The sequence below is a fragment of the Gouania willdenowi genome, chromosome 4 (genome assembly GCF_900634775.1).
Source record: "Gouania willdenowi chromosome 4, fGouWil2.1, whole genome shotgun sequence".
In the NCBI taxonomy this organism is placed as follows: Eukaryota; Metazoa; Chordata; class Actinopteri; order Blenniiformes; family Gobiesocidae; genus Gouania; species Gouania willdenowi.
Window position 1 is genome coordinate 1,384,047 of NC_041047.1, and position 26,382 is coordinate 1,410,428.

Consider the following 26,382-nt stretch of genomic DNA (forward strand, 5'->3'; position numbering starts at 1 on the left):
AAATAAAAACATAATTTTTAAGTGTGATTTTTACAAATTCAAAGGGAGAAATTAATCACAATTATTTACTACAGTCAGGTTTGTGAATAATTATTTTTCTAAATGTCGTGGATTCACACTGCTGAACAATGTCTGAGTCTGACAGAAGAGCGATGTGCTTCTAATACAAATCATTGGGAGCGTTTTAACGTAACTCATTATGACAACAATCATAATGTGCTGTAATTAAATAAGTGAATCACTCAATTACTGTAAATCCTTCAGGTGTTTATATTCTTTTTGAGAAGCGTCAGGTTTTAGCCACGTATTTAATACGTTTGTTTACCCTGTGAATGAGGTGGATGGAGGCTCACACAGGCAGCAGAAATCTGATGGAGAGTTTTTAGAGACTTTAGCAAGTTAAGTTTTTTCCCCTGACATATTTATGTGCTGAGTTTATTTTATTAGTTTATCTGCAGTTTCTTTCAACTTCTCTTTGTATTTAGTTGTAGACATGGTTGGCTTTGTGTCCTTCTCTCCTTATTTTTAGTTTGTTGAGGGTTTTCTCTCTTTGTGTCCTTTTTCATTCAGAAGCAGTATAGAATATGTTACGGCTAAATTTGCGGTTGACCTCATTTGGAGACATGATTTGTTGCTCTGGTTGAATGATGGAGTCCAGTCGGAGCATCGATGATTTTATAAAAAAGGTTTATTATAAGACTAAGTAAAAAAGTACAAAGATGGAACAAAGTGGAACCAAAATTAGTGACCGTCCGGGCGGACGTCCGATGATCGAGAGTGAGAAACGGTTCTAACTCAACTCGTATATTCCCCCTCCGTCCCCCCTCCCTCCTCCCCCCCGGGAGATAGGGATAGAGAGAGAAGGAGGAGGGAAGGACAGAGGGTGAAAAAGAAAGACAGTTTCTTCTTTGGGTCTAAACAACCAGTTCTGGTATCTGCTGGTTGTCATGGAGACGGAGGTGTGTGCGTTTGTGTTTGTGTGTGTGAATGGATGTGTATGTGTGTGATATGTGAGTGTGTAAGCATGTGAGTGCGTACACGACCTTGTGAGATTGCTTTGGGAAGACATCATGTGCTTTTGAAGAGATGGCCTGACCCAGAGCTAAAAGCAAAGTTGAAGGCATGAAAATAAGGCAATGGAAAGTTACAACCCAAGGCTTAAGGATTAAAATATATGAGTAAATATATTATTAAGCATAACTAATAATTTGGCCACAACAAATACTTGGACACCTAAGTTAAAGTAGACAAACAAGCAGAACAAATCTCTTGGTAAATATGTGGCTAAAACCTGACACAGAATATAAACACCTGAAGGTTTTACAGTAATTGAGTGATTCACTTATTTAATTACAGCACATTATGATTGTTGTCATAATGAGTTACGTTAAAACGCTCCCAATGATTTGTATTAGAAGCACATCGCTCTTCTGTCAGACTCAGACATTGTTCAGCAGTGTGAATCCACGACATTTAGAAAAATAATTATTCACAAACCTGACTGTAGTAAATAATTGTGATTAATTTCTCCCTTTGAATTTGTAAAAATCACACTTAAAAATTATGTTTTTATTTTCTTTATTTTTGGTTAAATGTATCATAATTACATTTGGTTTCACAAAGAAAAACTGTGAGAAATGTAGTGTGAACCAGTCAGACTTCAAATGTTTTGACTTTGATGAAGGCCAGTCTGTTTGTGGTGTTGGGGCAGTAGCAAATATTCAATAATAACTTAAACCACAGGAAGATAAACTTTTGACTATGGAACAGAAATTAAAGGCCCAGTGTTTCTGTTTTTCAGTCTTCAACTGTTTATTAGAAATAAAAACTACACCAGGAAGCTGTGATTAGAGTTGGAAGGTATGAAGATCAACAGGAATGTCCTTTTACTGCTTGATGACAATGACACGCAAGTGGATGTTTGTTCACGTCAATGTTGTTCTATTTCTACTTTTAATTATAGACCAGCATGAATCAAGCATGCCTCGGGACAATACTGTACGTTTGCACTACACAAGTGTTTCTTGGGCTTTTTACGCTGATCTTATGGTAAATCTAATCATGACAATATGTTTTATTGTCACAACGTAAAAAGCCCAAGAAGCACTTGTGTCGTGCAAACGTACAGTATTGTCCCGAGGCATGCTTGATTAATGCTGGTCTATAATTAAAAGTATAAAAGTCATTGTCATCAAGCAGTAAAAGGACATTCCTGTTGATCTTCATACCTTCCAACTCTAATCACAGCTTCCTGGTGTAGTTTTTATTTCTAATAAACAGTTGAAGACTGAAAAACAGAAACATTGGGCCTTTAATTTCTGTTCCATAGTCAAAAGTTTCTCTTCCTGTGGTTTAAGTTATTATTGAATATTTGCTACTGCCCCAACACCACAAACAGACTGGCCTTCAACAAAGTCAAAACATTTGAAGTCTGACTGGTTCACACTACATTTCTCACAGTTTTTCTTTGTGAAACCAAATGTAATTATGATACATTTAACCAAAAATTAAGAAAATAAAAACATAATTTTTAAGTGTGATTTTTACAAATTCAAAGGGAGAAATTAATCACAATTATTTACTACAGTCAGGTTTGTGAATAATTATTTTTCTAAATGTCGTGGATTCACACTGCTGAACAATGTCTGAGTCTGACAGAAGAGCGATGTGCTTCTAATACAAATCATTGGGAGCGTTTTAACGTAACTCATTATGACAACAATCATAATGTGCTGTAATTAAATAAGTGAATCACTCAATTACTGTAAAACCTTCAGGTGTTTATATTCTGTGTCAGGTTTTAGCCACGTATTTACCAAGAGATTTGTTCTGCTTGTTTGTCTACTTTAACTTAGGTGTCCAAGTATTCTATACTGCTTCTGAATGAAAAAGGACACAAAGAGAAAAAACCCTCAACAAACTAAAAATAAGGAGAGAAGGACACAAAGCCAACCATGTCTACAACTAAATACAAAGAGAAGTTGAAAGAAACTGCAGATAAACTAATAAAATAAACTCAGCACATAAATATGTCAGGGGAAAAAACTTAACTTGCTAAAGTCTCTAAAAACTCTCCATCAGATTTCTGCTGCCTGTGTGAGCCTCCATCCACCTCATTCACAGGGTAAACAAACGTATTAAATACGTGGCTAAAACCTGACGCTTCTCAATCTTCTAAAATATTGGGTCACCTGGTTCAAGCCACACAAATACTTTATTGAAATCAAGCTGAAACCATAACAATCTAACTAGAATATTTGCATTTCCTGAAGAAAATACAAGTGAGGATGCAGGTGCTGGCCCACATTACATGGCATTAGTTTAGCATTAGCATTACTATTAGCTTAGCATTACCATTAGCATTAACCTAACATTAACATTAGCCTAGTGTTGGCAATAGCTTATTATTAGCATTAGCCTCGCATTAACACTAATCTTGCATTAGCACTAATGTAGCATTAACATTAGCCTAGCATTAGCAATAGTCTATTAATAGCATTAGCGTAGCATTAGCACTAACCTGCTATTTCCTGAACATTAGCAATAAGGTTGAAAAAGGTTGAAATGTGTTGAACGTAATATAGCTGAACATGTTAAAGGTTCAAACTGGTTGAAGAATGGCTGTGGATGAATAGAATAGAAATGAAAAGGAAAGAAAAAAATGAATACGTAAAAAGTTTAAAAGTTACAAATTATAAAAGTTAGAGCTGTCGCTTTAATGAGTTAATTGCGATTAATTAATCACAGGAAAAAATAACGCTGTTAATCACCTTTTTTTAGCACTCCAAACAGCGCGGAACCTTTTTTTCAAGAGTTCCCGGCATACCCATAATACTGATGCACAGGCTACAACACAAGACGAGAGACTACCCTGAGACTACAGAGCTTCTCAACTTCGTTAGTGTTAATTTTGGCTTATAAAACGCTGGATGGAAAACACAAGCCTAGTTGGGTGCAAATCAAGCAAGAAAGAGTTTGTCAATCACCAGAGCTTTGCTACAACCTCAATGCTAAACATGTAGCAGTTAGCATGGACAGCTAACACAGACACTCGGACAGTGATAACTGCTACATACCCCGAGCACGCCGTGTGGCCAAAACTGGACAAGATGACAGGGTTCAGATCCAAAATGAATAAGTCAAACAACAAATAACTTTATAAAGACAATTTGTTATTTACCAATCTTTTGATCTGCCACAATAATGTGATTAATATGAAAATACTTCAAGTTGAGGGCATTTTTCAAATAGATTAAAATAGATTAATTAATCACAGAGCATAATTAATTCATCTCACTATTTTTTTAATCTCTTGACAACACTAATAAAACTACAAGCATAAATCTCGGGAACTTCCTGAATTTTTCGATAGCTTATTTGTCAAAATCGGACAAACAGTGTCGGAGGAATTAACGACGACGGAAGAAAAAAAGTGATAATAATAGTGAGGATGACTCCTGCATTCTCACTAATTACTAGGTGGGAAAGGTGAAGAATCACTCATAAACTATATCTATTGTTAATGGAATGTCACCTCTATACAAAGCTTGTCTTCAATCAACAGCAGACATTCAATGTGACAAAATTAATTGCATCTTATATAAAGCTAAGGTGGGTGTGGTAAAGTGAGAGGTTATGAAAATGTTCCAGCACAAAATAACAAGGAGTGTCTGACTCTGACAGTAAATATTCATATCAGATGCTTTAAATAGTGCTGCATATACATATAAGGTGTTAGTTCTACAGTTCAGGATAGTTCAGTTCTCACCTACTCATCATGTTGAAGCTGATCCTCTCTGTGACCGTCCTCTGGACATTCTTCAGTCAAGGTAATTTAATCCATTTATACAGTCATCATTATTTACTGCTAAACTAGATTTAGAGAAAATATTTCTGTTTATTTTGGCCCTAAAATTGTCTGATGTTGTGCTGGTAATGGAATGAACTGGTGACCTTGCATCCATCAATTTACTAACCCTCATTACTTTTTCAGTTTTGTGGGTATTAAGAATAATAATAATAATAATAATAATAATAATAATAATAATAATAATAATAATAATAATAATAATCATGATCATGATCATGATCATGATCATTATTATTATTATTATTATTATTATTATTATTATTATTATTATTATTATTATTATCATTATTATTATTATTATTGTTATTATTATTATTATTATTATTATTATTATTATTATTGTTATTATTATTATTATTATTATTATTATTATTATTATTATTATTATTATTATTATTATTATTATGTGTGAGGGCGCTGGCACGCTAACTTTTGTGGTCCTTGTCACAAATATATCCATATTTCTCAGCTAATGAAAGTGTATTTATTGTTCCAGCTCCACTTCACATGCTGACGTAAATCATTATTTTTACATGCCCTGATTATTTCCTTACCAACAACGTTTGAACAGTCCAGATCAAACCAATGGGTGAATTTCTTTGAAATATTTTACCAAATAAATTAGTTTCTCATCAGCTCCCGTCTTTTTAAGAATGATTAAAAAGCATTTTATCTCCTAATTAGTTTAAAATACACACACACACACACACACACACACACACACACACACACACACACACACACACACACACACACACACACACACACACATGAATGTTGCTATTTTATATTTTTCAACATGTGTTATTTTTGTGCTGTGTAAATTATTCTTCTTTAAAGTCTTACATTGTTCAATGTCACACTTGCTTTGGCAATTTAAATATGTTTGTCATGCAAATGAGGCTTTTTTTTATTAGATTATAATTGTAAATGAGACAGAGCAGATCACCATATTGATCACACACCCACACACCTATACACACTTACACCTGTGGTCAGACGCTTGAGAAACCCACCATAGACACAACACCTTAACCAGCTGAGCTGAGGAGCCTCAGAAATACCTGGATACAGGCTGTTACAGACACTCTCACACTTTCTTCATCTGCTATTTGTGATGTTTACCACAATGTCTTCTGGTAAATGTTTTTCTCGTGCGTCACCCCTCCCCTGAAGAACTCTGGCAACCCCCAGCGTAGGCACGACCCACACTTTGAAAACCTCTGTTGTGGAACACATGTACATTTTATGAAACAATAACTTTCACCGGCACCACACAGATGTTCACAGGAGACAGATGCTTCACTCCGCAACCAGACCTAGTGCCATACGGAATGAAGTAAAACTTTCAGTTCCTTCAGGATTTCACCGCCCAAAATAAGTGATTTTGCTGCAGCTTTTTTTTTAAAATGCAGCAAAAGTTGCTGCATTTTCAGGCTTTATTATTTTCGCTAACTTTGCCTAAAGTGGTCAATTTGTCAAATTGATTCATAATAATTTAACAAGATATTGATGATTTCCATCACATTTTAAAGGTTTCCAGTGCAGAAAATATTAGAGAGAATAAGTTTGTTTACGTATTTGCACTCGTGACTTTTGCTAAAAACACTTTTTCTGCAGAAGAGTCTCTTGTGTTCAGCAATTTGTAAATGTGTAAATGAGTAGAGATACCATTAGGGGGCGCTAGCACCAATTTTATTGTCCACTGCCACTGTTTTAGATGGTATTTGCAATGAAGCTCTATCATAGATCATATATAATAGTAGAGGTTTAATCAGGTTATTTTCTTTAAAAGTCCTTTTAGAGCAGAAGGAGAAATTAAACAGTTGTTTGTGAAACACGTTTGATGCTTTTTTGCTTGAAAGAGTCAGTTTGGCTGTTGTAACACAGTCTGTAACCAGACTAAATGGTGATTTCGCTCACACCAGAGGACTACCACGACTGATGGTGGCTGCTGGCTTCAGAAGTTATTGTGGCTTACACAAGGCGGACGGACTTGTTGTGACGCCAAATTGATCAGAATCTTTAGTCAGATTGGTTTAAATTGCAGAAAACTAAGTTTTTACAAGGGCCTAGTTTGGTTTTGCCTTTTTTTACCTCTTCTTCTTCTTACCCATTCTTCCATATTTCTCATCTAAGAAACGAGGCGCCGCCCTGCTGCTGGCTGCTCCACAGTTCTCCCGTTGTTGTCCTCCCATGTTATATGTGATTGTCTTTTCATGTTTCTTGGTCAGGATGTAACTGAAACTGAATTTCCCCTCAGGGACTAGTGAGGTATAATCAATCAATCATTGGGCCTTCACACGCCTTCGGTGCTCGGACCCTAAAAAAGAGTGAATGTACCTGAATGTGTGATTGTAGAAAATAAATCAACATGACAAATCTTTCAACATTTGTTTTTCTCATTACAGCTGCAGCACTTGATTGTCTAAGTTGCAATGGTACATGTTCAACTGAAACTACAGTTACATGTTCTACAGAAACTATGTGTGTAACTGCCACCATCACAGGTTGGATATTTTTATTTCCATGCATTATGTTGTAAATACAAGATAAACTGTTTAATTAATATGAACCACCTTTATTTTGTAATTGCAGAGACATCAATTTTTTCAGCTGACACAACAAAAATCCACAAAGGATGTGCATCATCAGATCTGTGTCCAATCACAGGCTCTCAAACATATGAACTTAACTTGGGTGTTTCAGGTGCACTGATATCTGCTGAGTGCTGTAACTTTGATGGGTGTAACAATGATACCTTACCTGGTAAGTGTGTTTTTTAGGGAACCTTTGTGACATTGAGCTTGTGGATTCTAATCATTGCCTTGGTTTCATCTTTATTTAATTCGGTATTTAAGCATGTTTTTACTGTTTAATCCACTTTATAAAGAACAACTTCAAAAAACTAATGTTGAATAAACAATAATGACTTTAAGAATAACACTATTTGTACTTTCAGGTTTCTCTTTGTGTTTACTCTGTTAAAAGCATTTGTACATTGCCTTTCACTCCAGCAGCTTAAGATTAAAGACAATCAAGCAATTATTTTACTAAAACAAAATATATTCCTGAATGTTTCAGCACATACTCGGTCACCAACTCCAAATGGTCTCAGTTGTTTCTCCTGTATATTCGGTCGATGTGATGGTTCGATTGTCTGTAAGGGAGACGAGACCCTGTGTATTCAAGGAACATGTAAGTGATTATTGTGAAACAGCTTTCTTATAACCATTGCTGCAGTTTTGCTTCCAAGCAGATTTGTGCTGACTTTTTTAATGTTAAATAAGATTTTGAAAAAATAAAAAATAAATGTAAATTAACATATGTTCAATTAGTTGACAAATAATTTAATGTAAGCTCTTGTAAGATTGAAAAAACAGTCCTTTATAAATGGCTAATTGGACAACACAGTGATAACATCAAATTTAAGTTCAATATTGTTCCAGGAGTTGAAACTTATATAATGTATTAATGTTAAATCAAACTAGTTGATAAAATATTTTACATAGCCTTTACAAAGCTATAGTAATATTTATTTAACTGACACATTGGGCCACAAGATGTTGCATGAAACTATTATTAGGAATTTCTTTTAACGTTCTTAATCTATCCATAAATTAAATAAAAACACAAAAATATGTATGTTGTTTGTATATGATGTTAGCTTCACTGCTAAAGCTCAACATTATTAATAAAACTAAAAGCTAATAAATCCCTAATTTTATCTCATAATAACATCTATACATGAACATAATTGTGTCATGAAATTAACCCCCCCCACAAAAAAAGTTGTTTATTGCATTACAGATCTAACCTGTACAGTGTGATTTTCTTTGTTGCCTAACAGTGACATTTGAGAGCTATATTATAGCCACATGATGCCTGAGGAATGCCCTCAAAAGATAATCAGTGTTATTAATCCATATTTTAATCCACAGTGAACGAAGAAATTCGTGGTTGTGTATCACCAAGTGTGTGTCCTGCAAGTAGAAGGCTGGGAGAACTACCATTATTACCAGATTTAGGAACCTTCAGCTCTGGACCAAACTGTTGTGATACAGATGAATGTAATGATGGAACTACAACTACCCCACCTCCTACTACAACACGTGAGTTTGTTATTTTTTTTTTTCAAATTTTGATGTTTAAAGTATATTTTAATATTATTGTATGATTTTATCTTCACTACAGCTGAAAGACTCAGATGTCAAAGTTGCAATGGTTCATGTTCAACTGAAACTACAGTTACATGTTCTACAGAAACTATGTGTGTAACTGCCACCATCACAGGTTGGATATTTCTTAATTCCATGCATTATGTTGGAAATACAAGATTAACTGCTTAATTAACATGAACCATCTTTATTTTGTAATTGCAGACACAGCATCTGGTTCATCTGACACACGATTCTACAAAGCGTGTGCATCATCAGATCTGTGTCCAATGACAGGCTCTCAAACATATGAACTTGACTTGGTTGTTTCAGGTGCACTGATATCTGCTGAGTGCTGTGACACTAATGGGTGTAACAATAATACCTTACCTGGTTAGTGTGTTTCCATTTATTGTAATGTATTGATCAAAAATGTATTGGTATGTTGTGTTACCTTCAAAATACTAAAATGTTAAATATACCCAATATTGACAATTTTTTAGCTTTATATTTTCATGTAGGTTCACCCAAATATTGCAAGGCAAGGCTAAACCACAGTAAAATGTTTTTTATACTTAAAGGAATCTTTTTCTTTCATATTTTCAGCACATACACAGTCACAGACTCTAAATGGTCTCCGGTGTTTATTCTGTGCTTTCGGCCGATGTGATCTTTCACTTGCCTGTATGGGAGACGAGACGCTGTGTATTCAAGGAACATGTGAGTAATATGATCACTGTGAAACAGCTTTCTTATTTCTATTACTGCAGCGAAAGGATATTTTATTTTTACACAATTTTGAGAAACGTAAGAAAAACAACACTAATAATTAAGATATGCTTATTTAGTTAACAAATTAATTTATGTAAAATGTATAAAAGCGAAAAGACCCGAACAATATAGTTAGTGTCATGCTGGGTGGGTGTGGTGGTGGAGGATCCAAGCCCAGAAAGAGATGGAGGCAGCAGGTAGGCTTAGCGTTCATTTGTGTGTGTCTGTATGTCTGTACCTTGATCTGTGTGTGTATTTTTCATTAAGTGATGATTAGTTGTGTCGATTGACAAAGATAATTAATACATAATAAAAAGAATCCCCTCGTTTGCACCGACACACATACCTACACATATACACCCACACATGCTCCTTTCACCTTCTCACCCGTACTCATTCCTACATACATAAACTCAGATGTGCACAGCAACCACTGCCCCACTATGTTAATAAAAAAAAGAAATAAAACAAGCAAACATGGAATAAAAACACAAACAGACCATAAACAGAGTGCTGCCATTAATCAATAACACCACCAACCATAACAAAAGTTACAGACCACAATATTGTTAAGATTAAAATAACAAAAAGTGTCTCAGACCCAAATTTCCCACAAGTCCATAACAACCTCAACTTGCAAACTTAACACTGGTTCATGCTGGAAACAACACATTATTTTCACACTCATAACTACGATTGGGACAAGTATGTAAGTACGGGTCCCCAGAGGGTTAGGGTTAGTTTTAGCCCTAACCCTAACTGTATTTATAAATTAAGTTGTCTATGTGTAATCCATTCTGTGTGTCTGTACTGACATCCGTACGTGTGTGTCATTGAATTTGGACACTGTTGGCTGTCTCTGTGCACTGGGACTCTGGAGGATGCAGGCCAAGCAAAGCGCAGCCACGGTAGTGGCCAAGGAAAAAAAACAGACATGGGAAGAGTTTGGTGAGGCCATGGACAGTGACTTCCAGACAGCTTTCATAGATTCTGGACCACCATCTTTTGGCTCTGGATGAAGAAGAAGTCCACTGTCAACACTGTGTATGGTGGGGATGGTGCGCTGCTGACCTTGACCTGAAATGTTGTGGATCGGTGGAAGGAATACTTTGAAGTGCTCCTCAATACCACCAACACACCTTCTGAGAGGAAACAGAGCCTTATGAGCAGGGAGTGAACTCTCCTTACTCTGGGGCTGAGGTTGCCGAGATGGTTAAAAAGGGAGAGAGAGATTCGGAGAAGGCATTCAACCGTGTCCCTCTGGGATTTCAGTGGGGGCTCTCTGAGAGTATGGGGTAAAGCTCTCGATTTATTGGTCAATCTTCATTCTTACCCTGACCTATGGTTATGAGTTTTGGGTCATGGCCGAATGAGTGTCTTTCGTACGGTGCCTGGGCTCTCACTTAGTGAGAGGATGAGAAGCTCTGTCACATGGGAGAGGCTCATAGCAGAGCCGCTGCTCCTCTTATGAAGAGTCAGATAAGGTGACTCGTGTTCAGGGCACATCCCACCAGTCAGTAAACCAGAGGAAGATCCAGGACATGATGGAGAGTCTACAGTATGTCTCTATGGCCTGGAAACGCCTCAGGATCCCTCGGGAAGCGCTTCGCAAAGTGGCCGGGAAGAAGGAAGTCTGGGCCTCACTGATAAGGATGCTGCCTCGGAGACCCAACCACATATAAGCAGTAGAAAAAGGATGGATGGATGTCTGAACAATTACATTTTTTATCAGAAAATTCTGCTAAAAAATGTTGTCATTCTTTTACTTACAAATGTCGTCTGACGAAAATATGTATAAATAATCCACATTTTAATCCACAGTGAACGATGAAGCTTATGGCTGTGCATCACCAAGTGTGTGTACTGCAAGTAGAAGGCTGGGAGAAATACCATTATTACCAGAGTTAGGAACCTTCAGCTCTGGACCAAACTGTTCTCATACAGATGTATGTAGTGATGGAACAACTACCACACCTCCAACCACAACTACCACACCTCCAACTACAACTACCACACCTCCAACTACAACTACCACACCTCCAACTACAGGTATTCAGTTAAACAGCAGTGTTTATTTGATTTGGGTTTTGTTATTTTAACATAAAAGTGATGGTTTTTGGGGGGAATCTGCCTCTAGGTGGTCAGATTTTTAATGCAAAGGTGTGTTTTTCTTAAAATAAAAAAATTACTTTTTTTAAAATTAAATAAATACATAAATATATAAAAGTTTCACTGTTAACACATATATTCCTAATGTTGTAATATGATCCTTTTCATTTTCACAAAGTCCGGCTCTATTTTGGTTTTTATTCCAGGTCTTCAGTGTCTATCCAGAATGAAAAAAACATTGTCCTTGAGATTTTAGATACTGAAATGTTCTCATGATTCTGATTTTGTTTGTTTGTGAGTTTCTCACAAAGTCCTGCTCCATTTTTCTAGATCCAAGACTTCAGTGTCAATCCTGCAATGATTCATCTTGTTCCAGTCCAGAGTCAGTGACTTGTTCTTCAGAGACTATGTGTATAACAGCTTCCATTAAAGGTAATCTTTGTCTATTGTTATGAACATGATTTACATAAAGTACATTTACTGTAATATGTTTTTAGACAAACTAAACAAACTGATTTTTATCTTTGTAGATGTTTCATCTGGAGATGAGAGTTTTTTCAGAGGATGTGCTCCTCCCACACTGTGTCCAAACAACGGCACCTTTAACTTTTCTACTGATGTGTTTGATTCACATAAAATCATAGATGCTGAATGCTGCGACACAAACAACTGTAACTCAGAAACTCTGCCTGGTAAGTGATGATGGAGGAGATGATTTGTAGAATTAGATGAGAATGTAAAACAATTCTGTAAAATTAATATCAAAAGGGTATTTGTAGTGAATTTTATTTCTAAGCTGGAGAGCAATCAGGAGACACAGTCACTGCATTTTCCTTACTTCAGAAGCTTGTAGTGATGTGACGGTGTTGATTTAGTTCTGTCGAGGGCTACGTCACAGGTACGTCTCTAGTGGAATGTCCACCTCTAAACGTCTCCAAAGTCCTCCCAGTTTGTCCCACTGTAAGTCCACTGTCCGTCTTCAACGTCTCATATATAAACAGTACAGCAGACAACAAGATTATCAAAAACAGCTTCATACACGTCATAAGGAGCTCCAACACACATCCTTTATGTTGTCCTCAGTAATAAATAAAAGCAGATTAAAGAACATGTGGAACAAAGCTACACAATCCTAAATAGAAAGTTTATTGTGAGAAATCAGGCGGTGCTAATCTAAAGGCTGTACCGGAATCAACGACTTGATGTCACTTTCTCCTGTAAATGACGGCTCCCCATACATTGTATGAATCTCAGAAGACTTTTATGAAGAAACATAATAAACACACTTTATGTTCTATATATGACTAGTTCAGGTACCATTGAATGAGAAATCTACCTGCATGTTGCTTTTACATGACAGTGTTCTCCTTTCTGTTTTAGTTCCTGTTCAACAGGAAACAAATGGACTTGAGTGTTACGTCTGTCTCTTCTTCTCTGGATCCAACGTTTGTACAGCACTTACTGTCAATTGTAAAGGAGCACAGGATCGCTGCTTTATTGGATCTGGTATGTTGTGGTTCAATAAGTTTTACTTCTCACCACTCAATTTCAAGCATCAATGTATAAGTGACTATTATTGTGTAGCCTATACTTTTGTTTTGTTCTTGGCACACTTTTTGCTTAGAATAAAAAAAATTAATAAAAAAATGAAATGAAACTTTGTTCACTTAGTGGCGGTTTCATTCAGATCTGAAATAAAGTGTGGTAAACCAGGTGAGTCCCTAATTTCTTTGGTGACGCTGTTTGCTCACCTGCTTTGGGATTTTCACCAAGATTGTGCAGCAAATTGATGCACGTGTAGATGTGATTGAGACCGCCCAATTTAAATTAATATTTTGTGCATTAAATGTGGTAAGTGCACAGAAGCACAAAATGACATTAAAGGAAGTTTAATTAGAGGCAGAAGGACTTCTCCGTCTGCTGCACAAACATTTAATAATGTAGAAAACAAAATAAACAAATAATCCAGCTGTTTCTCTCCCTCACAAACACTTTACTCAGCATTTTTTCATTCAGTGGCTGTTAATGTTTATTATTGTTTTATTTAAATTATTTTCTTATACTAGTGCATTTTTTCCATCTCCGCTGTGTTTTGTGTCAACATTCAGATGATCTTCTTGTGTGAGTTTGCATCTATTTGCACTATTTCCGGTGCATAAAACAATCACTGCAAACAGTTCCTGGTTTGATGAATTGCATTGTGCCCATTGGATGAATTTATTTGCATTTCCCCCTCCCATTTTTTTTGCTTCCCTTATAAAATCAGCCTACTTTACATGTTCATCTGAGGGAAACGTGCTGAATAAATTGTGGGCACATTGTGACGTGCAGTCCTGATTCCCTGGGGTTTGTACCCTTATTAGCGCGTGGAGTGACGTTGGCACACATTTTATTACCCCTAGACTTTTAGTGAATCCGCCCCTTAATGTATTAGAGAAGAAGGTTTACTTTTAAGTCTAAAAGTTTGTAAAATATACCTCATGTATAGAGATTATCCAGTTCCTGTGGAAAAGAGAAGAAATATGTTTTCAATAATTTCTCTCATGTTTTCATTCACAGCCTCAACTGATAATGGAGTTCTACTTGTTGCTGGCTGCACATCAACAGATGTATGTGATATTGCTCCTGATCACGGTGTACTGCCATTTATGGAAGAAGTGGGAAATCTAACCAGTGGACTAACCTGTTGTGGAACAAACCGCTGCAACGTCTAGGCAGCAACAACTGGACCAACTACAACTCCCTAACACCAGTTCTGCTACTTATTCTGCTACTGTTTAATGTGAACTGGTTAAAAAAATATTTACTGCTTTTCTACTTGGAACTGTAATCCAAGTCTTTAAATCAAAAATAATAATCAATGATTTAATGAATCAACTATTAATATGTTATAGAGGGTGAACATTTATTTTTACAGATAGACATTATTTTCCAGGTTATGTATTTGTAATACTCTTGACTTTCTGCATTTTGCAAAAAACAACAATGATAATAATAATGCTGCTTTACTCTGAACAGCAGTGGTACCAAGGGTAAATTAAATGATTAATGTGTCAAACTAACTATGTCACTTGTTATCTGGGAAAAATGAAATGAAATAAAGATTTACTCTAACTGTAATGTAACATTCCCTTTTGTTTTTCTTGCCTGTTGCTCATCTGGAATACAAGTGCAGTGGCCGTAGGAAGAATGTAAAACCGATAGTATAGCCACATTGGCTAGGCACTTCTGGAAGGTTTCTCTGCATTTTAACACCTTTGTTAACAAGATTCATTAGCAGTAATACATTGAAAAAACAAAGTATAATGCACCTCATCAACAACATATAAATTGATCAGCATTTCCGTGAATGATTTCTATCGATTGGATTTCCTCTAGAGACATAATTGTTTTATTTGTACTGCAGTCCTATCACAACCTCTTTGTTTTAAGCTTAAAACTTTAAGTACGACACATGAAGGTAAAATAATTCATTAAGTCAGATTTATGATAACTGTGTCACAGTTATGTATAGTATCTTTATATATTATTATTGAGATTTAAGTGATTCTTACAGTTAGAGCTAATTGTTTTATGAAACAATATTAAAATGTTCAAGACGTGGTTTTACGTTAGACAAACAATTTGTGTTAATGTTTCACGTAATCTCTCATTTTTTAAAATAGCAATTTTAAGGTTTTACTAGGATGGTGTCTCATGTGTTCATAATCTATGTACATCTGCATTAAAACGACACTAGAAATAATTAACAATATGCAGAATCACATGGTTTGATAATCACTGTATATTGTTTTTAAGTAAAAGCACAGCTTATAGCACAGATCTAGTAAAAGTAGACCTCAAGGAATATAGTTATTGTTATATATATCATAAATCTATTATTAACAACATCAGTAAAATATACAAAAATGTAGGGATGTCCTGATCAGGTTTTTTAGTACAAGTCCTTTTAATTTTGAGAATTGGCCGATACCGAGTCCCGATCTGATACTTCTATAATATATTAAAAAGATAAAGAAGATCAAAAAAACAGATCCAGGATGTTCCTTATTTATTTTATTCACCTTATTTTAACATTCAACCCTAAACAGAACACTTCTGTTACGTAGCTTGATCAATAAGCAATAAATAATTTAAAAAAAAATCACTTTACACTTTAGTGCAAGATTAAATAATATTAAATACAAATGTCTAATATAAAAATGAATAGTGCCTCATCTTAAAATACCCAACAGACATGTTAACAAATAAGAAAATAAAAGTGCCACAATGTTGTAAAGTAAGGCCAGTAATGTGCTTTTAGTAACTGTACTCTTAATGTTTACTCTCCTCACAGATTGAAATGTATGTTTTTCTTGATGAAAAGTATGACAACTTCATCTTGTTGGCATTGCAGGTTTAGAGCATGTAAAGTATTAAAAAAAGATAAAGGATGGTGGTTGCGGTTGCCGTCGGATGCCTGGTAGGTCTGTCCTGCTATCTGTGGATCAGTGGGTGGGTCCGGGGCGCCCTTAGTTGGGGACTGCTGTTCCACACTGGGTGGGTGCCATTGGAGTGCGTCCTTTCTGCGGTGGCGCTGTCCAGCTACTGTCCTTGTGCCGTCTGGGGCTGTGCGATCCTCCTTGACTGTGGCCGGTTCGTGGGTTGGGGTGGGGCGCTCCCCGGGGTGCTCTTGGGGACCGGCGGGCTTGACCGGTCCTGGCGGGGGTCTTCCGGGGTGGGTGGTGCGGGCCGCGCTCTTGCATACCAGTGGGTGCGGCGTGGGGTGGCCCCTGCTTGGGCGGTACCCGAATTACCGCCTCTGGTTTGCGCGCGCCGCATGCCAGTGTGGCGGTCCGGCTGGGCCCTTGGGGGTGGGTGGGGCGACGGGGGGACTTTAGGGTTAGGGTTTGGGGCGGTGGCGAGGTGCGCCGGTTCCTCGGCTTCTAGGTGCTTTCTCGGGTGTGCATGTGGGGGACATATGGGGGTTGCCTGGGCTCCTTGGCCCCCGCTCTTTCTGCTATTCTGGCTGCGTCCTCGAGTCCGGGGCAGCGCTTGAGTTTGCAGTGGCGGTTTATTGCACATACATTGGTCTACGATGCACTAGCATACCTTGGACTGTGGGATAAAACTTGTAGTAGGCTTAACTTTAGACACGTTGATCCCAAATACCTGTTTCAGGTATTACCACTCACTCCTTCCCTCTGCCCACAGCCACCACTATTATAGTTAAGCCTCACGCCTACAACTGCACATCTCACTCTCACTTTACAGTAATCAACTCTTCCCCACAATTCCATTTCTCTACCTTGAATCGCTCCTCCCTGCTCTCTTCCCCCTCCACCTAAAATAATGCAATTTATTTAATTCCAATAACAAAAAAAGCATTGCTGTCTAAAAAAGATTGCACTTATTGTAGTGTTGACCTTTGACAGCATGTGCAGACAAGTTAAAAAAAAAAAGATTAAGGACACTTAATGTCAAAATGTCAATCAACTTATTACCCTAAGCCCGGCCCACTTACTCCCACACTCCACCACTAAGCCCTGCCCACTTCTCCTGCCCACACAGTTTATTAAAACTGTATTATTAATAATTTTATTTATTGAAAATAAACATTTATTATTTACGTTCATCTAGCGGGTATTTATAGATATAAAAATATTAAAAAATTTAAAATATTTAAAAAGATTGTCGCCCTCTGCTGAACAAATGTGGCTATGACATTTAACAGAGTGCTTTTTTTTCTGGGCATAAAAAAAAAAAAGTTTTCTATGTCCTAGAACATGACCAGACTTGTCCGGACAATCTGCCTGTTTGGTGTTACGGTCGTTTACATGTATAATTATTGAGTGTGGTTTCTTTTAGGACTTGTATGTAATAAAAATTACACTTTGTTTAAAAGTGTGCTTATGGAATGTATATATTTAAAAAATTATCTTTATTGTATACGAGTGCTTGATGTTTGACTTGTATATTTCCGTAAAAGTTCAGCATATTCCAAAGAAAAGAAAAGTTCATCAGACTGCTTAGCATCCTAAAGTTCCCATTCCAAAAAGAAAAAAGCATAAAGGTCCAACGTAGCAAGTTTGTTGAATCCAAAAGTGAAAAGAGAAAAATCCTTCAGAGTCCGACTACATCCTACGGCTTCCTTCTCTAAATGACAGACTGACTATTTTTTCCAAGTCTCGCTTGACTCCGCCCCCTGATGCTGTGAAGCGAGAGGAGGGCTCTCTCTCTCTTTCTCCCCTCCTCCGTGCTGCCTCTGTGTGTGTGTGTGTGTGTGTGTGTGTGTGTGTGTGTGCAACGCTGAAGGCATATATAGTCAAAGAAATGCTGCAGTACATCCTAAGATTTTTTTTCCAAATCTAAATAGAGAAAATGCCTCACGCCAAACGTAGTTTGAATTTTGGCGAAAATAAAGACATCATATGCAGGGACCCGAAAAAGGAGTCAAAGTTTCTAAACGCGGCTCCAGACGATGAGGAAGAAGAGTTGCTGATACCTGATCCAACAGGGAAAGGGATCCACTTGGTGTTATGTGATTTTAGAGAATCATCATCATCTTCCAGGGTGAGCAAGACGTTAACCATTGAACGAATGCAATGGCTGGGTCCAAGTGATGGCTTTCACGGTGAATGGCCAACGACAAAACAATGAGGATATACGTTTAGTCACGAGAAATATCAACTGGTGATATCCGTCATCGACCACGACGATCCTATGGAGGCATTAAATAATATCATCTCTTTGACGGAGGAGGATTGGCTCGCCATCAATTGGGCCACTCGCCCAGAACCTCTATCACCCGAATCAAGAAGATTTATTGACGAGAGTGTTATTGGAGAGACTTCTGTTGGACAAAGTTCTGAAGGAGAATTGGTCAGAGCCATCTGGAGGACAAAGACTCGGTCCGGCGTGAAATGGTTCCTCTTCCTCTCACTCTTCACATAATGACTCCAAAAAACATCCATTACAGAAAAATACACCAAACGAAAAAATATAAATATGATTAAAAAAAAACCAACACATTCATCATGCACATGTCTCATAGAATTAAACCAGGAAAATTGCACACGCTATTTTACTTTTCACCTGCAAATATACCCCTTAATAATGCTACAGAGTATGTTATTATTATGCCCATAATTAACAACTCTACTTAAGAGCCCACTATATGAATACATACTTCCGCCGGGCACTTTACTAGTCTAACTAAAAAGCAAGAGACATCTGTGTGTGTGTGTGGAGCAAATATCACCCCGACGCGGTGCGAGTTCGACCTGAAACTCGGTCAACGGGTTCCAAATACCCCGGGTGTGTGTATCTGTTATTTTGGAGTAATTTGGTCATTTCAAAATGTTTATTTTAATTTTATTTCACTTCTGGACGGCAACGAAATGAAACCTTTTCAACTTTTGACCTCAGGGTGTGAGGGGGCGCTGGAGCACCATCTATATCTATTTCACTGCACAGCTCACTTCCGGTGCGTGCACGAGCTCCTGTGGACTTTTCTTTTCTCTTTTGAGGAAAAATACTTTTTTTTATTTGGTGATGACATTTTGAAACGTTTATTTTCATGTTAGTTTGACCGTTCGCTAGTTAGACCGGACAGACCTCACCCCGAAGTTATTGACGGCAATGGCTGCTGTGTTGAAAGTGTCCAAGGTAGAGAGTCTCACACACTCACACACACACCGATCAGGTGCGCTTCACTATCGATCACCGTCTGTGTGTGTGTGTGTGTGTGTGTGTGTGTGTGTGTGTGTGTGTGTGTGTGTGTGTGTGTGTGTGTGTGTGTGTGTGTATAGTGGACCACCATTTAGTCCGGTTAAAGTCTGTGTCACGACACCCGTCCATTGGGTGGTAGTGACTGTAGTGTTGAGTCAGATCAGTAAACGGTGCTACATAGTGAAGCCTGCCTGATGATTACTGCAGCTTCACTCACGACACACCTGCCACTACACCTAACTACTGAAAATAGATAAGTTTAGTGAAAGTTAGACAGGCACACACACACTAAACAACAACAAAAAATATGAAAATGGCTGAAAATACACAAAACTAAATATTTATACAAAAATTACACAAAAAGACAACAGAAAGATACACAAATACACATGACTCCAAAAAACATTCGTTACAGAAAAACACACCGTACAAAAAAATATAAAAGTGATGAAGTCATACACATGTCCCATAGAATAAAAACCAATTAAACCCACATTTTGCACCCGCAAATATACCCCTTATGCTCCCACATGAATACATACTTCCGACGGGCACTGTACTGGTCTATCTATAAAGCAAGGAATGTCTGTGTGTGTGTGTGTGTGTGTGCGTGCGTGCGTGCGTGCGTGCGTGCGTGCGTGCGTGCGTGCGTGTGTGTGTGTGTGTGGAGCAAATATCTCCCCGACGCGGCGAGTACGACCTGAAACTAGGTCAATGGGTTCCAAATATCCCAAGTGTGTGTATCTGTTATTTTAATTATTTAATTAATGTTTATTTTCATTTTATTTCACTTCTGGGCGGCCCCGAAATGAAACCTATTCATCTTTTGACCTCAGATGCGTGCGTGCGTTACATCGGCATGTACACGGTGAACGCACACAGAGCCGTTGAGAGAGAGTTGCCACTTTGGTGTTGCAAAATGTTTATTTATCGTGGTACTTTCTGGTCTCACTCTCTCTCTTTTTTACACACACACACACACACACACACACACACACACACACACACACACACACACACACACACACAGTATTATATTATCTCTATCTAATATACTACTACTGTATTATTTTTATTGCTATTCTTATATTATTCTTTTCTTGTATTATCTATATCTGTATTATTCTATTATCTTACTGGTATTCTCATTGTATTATTATTATTGCTATTACCTTATTATTTTATGTTGCTATTGTTTTTGTTGTATTATAGTTACTGGATTTTCATTATATTATTTTGTTATTGTTATTGTATAATTTTACTACTATTGTATTAAAGTTATTGCTATTATTATAATTACCATTATATTCTTTTTCATTATTAATATTTTTTAATACAGTTACTGGTGTTCTCATTGTATTATTAGCATATGAGTGCATTATTATATTATTTTGATATTGCAATTATTAACATTAATATCATTACAACATTACTTTTATTACTATTACTACTTTCACTATTAATATTATATCCCTATCAACATATTTATTATTATCAGGGCTCTACACAAACTTATCCAGTGGTGGCACTGGTGTGACAAACTTTCTCTGTTAGTCGAGGGGTTGTACAGCATAGACATACATGCTGATGAATAGTTGACTTAAATGGCTACCGTAGTTACCGTGTCTCTCTTAACAACCTGCGACAGATTATGTGCAAATAGCGCGTACGCATGTGTGATAGATAACCCACGGAGGAGATGGCTGGCACACACACACACGCACACGCACACACACACACACAGTATTTATTATAAAAATATACTAAATCACATACATTACAGAAAAATGCACCAAACAACAACAAAAACATGAAAATTATTTATACAAAAAGTGCACAAAATGACAACAGAAATGCATTAAAATATACAAAAAGGCTCCAAAAACACACATAATTACTCCAAAAACATACATTACAGAAAAATACACCAAACAACAAAACACATATGAAAATGACTCAAAATACACAAAACTAAATATTTATACAAAAATACACAAAATAACAACAGAAACGCACAAAACTACACTAAACAAGATACAAAAACACACAAAATGACTCCAGAATCACACTGCAATGGCAACAAAAAACAATAATTATACAAAAAATGCACAAAAAGACAACAGAAAGATACAAAAATACACATAATGACTCCAAAAACATACATTACAGAAAAATACACCAAACAAAACAATATAAAAGTGAGTAAAAAAAACAAAAAAAACAACAACAAACACATTTAGCATACACATGTCCCATAGAATTAAACCAGGAAAATTGCACCCACATTTTGCACCCGCAAATATATCTCTTATTCTCCCACATGAATGCATACTTCTGACGGGCACTGTACTAGTGGTATATCATTTTGTGAAAAAAACGCATCAACGTGGAAGAAATGTACAAAAACCCATACAATCAAGCTGTTGTAAGAATCAAATGTAAGAAAAAACTGTACAGTTTGAATAAAAATGTTTTTATTGAAACTTTATACACTCTTCATTTTTTAACGTTTTTCAAAAATTAATCCAGCGTGGTAAAGATTCACCTTTCTCCCCTTTTCTTTCCTTCCTCCTCCTGCTGTAGCTGAGTGTGTGTGTGGAGACGAAGGGGGGAACATAAATCGTTTCATATTATTTCCTATTTCATTTCAAACAAAAAAGTGGAAAATACAAAAAAGGCGAAGTGGAGTGACTGAAACACCCACTCTGCTGTCTTTGTATTTTCTACGTTTTTCTACATTCACTGCCGTCTGATATCATTTGACTTTCCCATTGCTCATAATTTGAATTTGTTCACACTGCAGATGAGGAGACTGCTCCTCTACCACAAAAGAGAGCTCGGTTGGGGAGTCAGTCGACAGAGATGGCGAAAGATGGCACAGTGAGGCGTGAAGAACAGGTGGGGACACGTCTCCATTTCACCCCAATAGAACCTACGACGCACATGGAGAGCCAACGGATAAGGCAAGAAGTGTCGGGAATCGCCTCCAGAGCTTCCTCTGTTTCATCAGTCTTGACATGCTTCGTAGCATTCAAGAATGGACTATTCAGCATGCACTGCCAACAGAGCAAGTGGATTGGTTTATGGCCCTGCCTGAACTAATGGCATTTATTGCTGTCATCATCTTACGGGGGGTGACCAAGGTTCCATCACTGCGTGACATCTGGTCAGCAAACCTGGGAAACCCACGGATCAATTGCAACTATGTCCCGAAAACCGCTTCCAAAACGTCATGCAACACCTACGCTTTGATGAAATGTTCATAGCGCAGTGAGCGAGCGGAGACCGATAAGTTTGCTGCAATTTCTGATGTGTGGGGATCGTTTGTCACCAAATGCATCACAATCCTACAACCGTGGGTCGACACATCACTATTGATGAACAGCTTTTCCCGTCAAAGACTCGCTGCTGTTTTCCTCCAGTACATTGCAACAAAACCTGACAAGCTCGGGATCAAATTTTGGGTGGCTTGCATTTGAAATCCAAGTACATCTGCAAAATCCTCCCATGTCTTGGCAAGGACCCCAGTCGTCCTAGTGGGGAGAGACTGTCAGAGAGTGTGGTGATGAGGCTGATGGAACCATTCATGAACAAGGGCCGAACTGTCATCACCAACAATTTCTTCACATTGCTGTCACTTGCACAACGACTGCTTAGCCCTGAAACCACCATCCTTGGCACAGTTAACAAAATTAGCAGGGAAATTCCTCTGTCAACTAGACAAACGGACCGCATTCAGTTCACCACTCAGGTATGTTGCAGGTCTTTTTTTCATCAACACCTGTGTGTCATTGTGTGTGCTGTGAAAATAACAATTTATCTTATTTATTAGGTGTTTTCAACCACTGGTGCCACCTGACAGTGTAATGCGCCCAAACGGAAGAAGACCGTCTACCTTCTCAGCAGCATGCACAGCATGGTTGAGACTGAGGATACCACCAAAAGGAAGCCAAACACCATCACCCAATACAACACCACAAAGTGCGGCATAGATGTGATGGACCAGATGGTGAGGGAGTACAGTGTGGCGCACAGGAACACGGCGATGGCCAGTCGCAGTGTCTACACATGATTGACATGGCAGCACTGAATGCATATGTGCTTTATCAAACATGCACCGGGAAGCAGGAGAGAAGGATAGACTTCCTGTTCGAGCTTGCAAGAGAGTTGTCTAACTCTCATGTGGATGCGAAGAAGGCATGCAAGGAGCAACTTCTTCTTCAACAACCTCCCACACCTGATCCTGGGAAAAGGGTCAACCATCGATGCAAGAAAAATTGTGCCTCTGTACGATGTGTTGACTGCTACAAATACACATGTGGCAAATGTAGAAAGAACATACCATGGCAGTGCCAGGTATGTTCTGACCAATGCTGAGTGAGGGAGTGAGTGCTGAAATGACACACACACGCACACACACACACACACACACCTAATAATGCATACTTTTTTTAAAGTGTAAATATTTGTTTTATTACTTGTGTTTTGTACTATTTTCATGTTTTCCTAAACTATGATAAAAGCAAACCACAAACAAATCCCAGTTGTTTTTTTTGTATATTTCTCATGTCACACACTCCTCATCATTAAATCTGAAAAAAACTGGCTCCCCCTCCTGTGGTGCCTTGTTTACGTAACAAAAGCGTCTGTTTGCAGTTTAGGAGAAGGTGTTAGGTAAAAACCTTCAGGTCAAATGACCCTTCTGTGGGCTTTATAGGTATTGAGAATGAGGAGTTGTCGTCACGGCCTAGAGCCCCTCCCCCCGATCCTCCCCGCCGCCATGTTGGCATAAGTCCCGCAGCAAAACAGACTGTTTAGATGTGTTTTTAACGCGGTAGTAGCGGAGGTACTTGCTATTCTGCACTGTTTGACCATGCCTGGAAGTCACTGCTGCGTTAAGAACTGCTCCAATACCTCCCACGATAGCCATGGAAGACGGAGGAACAACAGGATACAGTTTTTTATGTTACCGAAATGGACACAGCATCTAGGAAAGCAAGTGTCTGACCTGACAAGGAGACGTCGGATTGCTTGGTTGGCTGCAATTAGAAGAAAGGACCTTACTTTCGATCACACACCTCTGTGGATGAGAGTGTGTTCTCTGCATTTTCACTCTGGAACGTTCTCTTAAAATGTCTTTATGTAGTTGTCTCTTAAAGCTAGGAAGTGTAGGTTACCTTATGTGATTGTGGACGCTGTAGTGCCTTTGTCTCTGACACACTAAAACACGTATGTGAAGAAACTTACTTTTGCCAGTACAACACTGTTTTCACCAGCTGGAGGCTTGTAGATGACCAAGTCCTGGACCCAGCCGTAGCAGAAAGTCTCGTAACTTTCCAGAGACTTGTGGCTTTTGAACTCCTGCATTGTGTAGTAACGTACACCAAAAACTAGGTAATTTACGATGTCCATGTATGTGCACGGAGGTAAAAAGTCCAGGTCTCTGTGCCATTCCGCTGCAGATAGCTCGTACAGGTCGATGTTGCGAATGTCCACTAGCTTCTCCAAATACCTCTTTTTTGCGCTTGGTATCAGTTTGTCCCTGTAAGGTCCCTTTTCTTTCGCCTTCTCTTTTTGCATTGCTTTTCTTCTTTTTCCTTGTCGTATTCCTCTACATAAATGCGCAAAAAGTAAAGCTCTGGCGAATGCGTGAAATTCTGGGGGCGTCTACCACCATCATGGCTGACGGGCTCAGATCCCCCAAAACAACCCAACTCACCATGTGACTCCTCACTCTCAATAAAGATCAAATGACCCCTCAATGGGACTTCTAGTGTTAAGTCACAATCAGAACAAAGAAAATACTATAAATATATATTTATACTATAATTTGTAAAATTAATATTTTAAAAAACTTACTTCCAGTACGGTCTCCGAGACGAATAGACTCATTGTTCACGGGTGCCCTTTCCCTTGGTTCGTTTTCAACGGGTGGGCTGTCTATAGAAAAAGATGGATTATTATTATCATCATTAATATTTTTTATAAATAAAATAAATGATTTACTTACTTGGATAGCGACGTCTACGGTATGTGGTGCCGAAGAGATTACGTGGCGCAAGATGAGGTGAATCTGACGCGAAAAAAAGTTTGATGTAATGTATTAAAACCTTTTTCTTATATTATATGTAATATATTAAAACCTTCTTTTTTTTCTTTAAAAAAGACGTACCTGGGCGGACGCTCATTCAATTGTCTTCTCAACACAGCTGGGTAGAAAAAAATACAAAAACAAATTACATTACACACGTGTCGGTAAGCTACTAATGTAGCCACTGCGGTCGTGTGTTACATCATACTCACGTGGCTCGACAGCGATATTGGACTAAAACCAGCAGGAGATGGTGGAGGTGCCGGAGGTTGAGGAGGAGTGCTGCTGGGTGACTCAATCAGTACTGCGTCATTGTCAGAAGGATCTTCAAATTTGACAGATAGTAGGTTTGATCTCTGCAGATATCGGGACAACTTGCTCCAGGACAGGGAGCTGAATACTCTAATGGAATTTCGCTGATGGCGTCGTCTTCAATATTCCATTCGTCATAAAATGTGGGCGGAGCTGCTGGCGCCGATTCATTTTCTGAAAAATAAAAAATTGTCTCCTAAAACCAACTGGCATATTCCGATTAAGTTACGCCTGCAAATGGAGCCGATCTACTCATTATTTTTTGAGTATTTTTTCCCTGTTGAGACTGACGGAATGAGTTGGATATCAGGCTTTGGTGAAACTTTTTACCCTTTTTATTGTGGTATAATAAAATGTGTTTA

At 37.9% G+C, this 26,382-nt stretch overlaps 1 protein-coding gene across 26 annotated transcripts in view; it reads left to right on the forward strand.

The window, feature by feature from the left end:
- Positions 1–4,671: 4,671 nt before the first annotated feature.
- The window catches only part of LOC114461434 (mucin-5AC-like), a 419,115-nt gene continuing 397,404 nt past the window's right edge, over positions 4,672–26,382 (forward strand). For all 26 annotated transcript variants that reach the window (XM_028443486.1, XM_028443487.1, XM_028443498.1 and 23 more), the window contains exons 1-4: positions 4,672–4,829; positions 7,282–7,380; positions 7,469–7,639; positions 7,955–8,068. In XM_028443486.1, the coding sequence (XP_028299287.1) occupies positions 4,778–4,829; positions 7,282–7,380; positions 7,469–7,639; positions 7,955–8,068 (436 nt within the window). In that variant the 5' untranslated portion in view covers positions 4,672–4,777. The remainder of the gene's footprint in view (positions 4,830–7,281; positions 7,381–7,468; positions 7,640–7,954; positions 8,069–26,382) is intronic.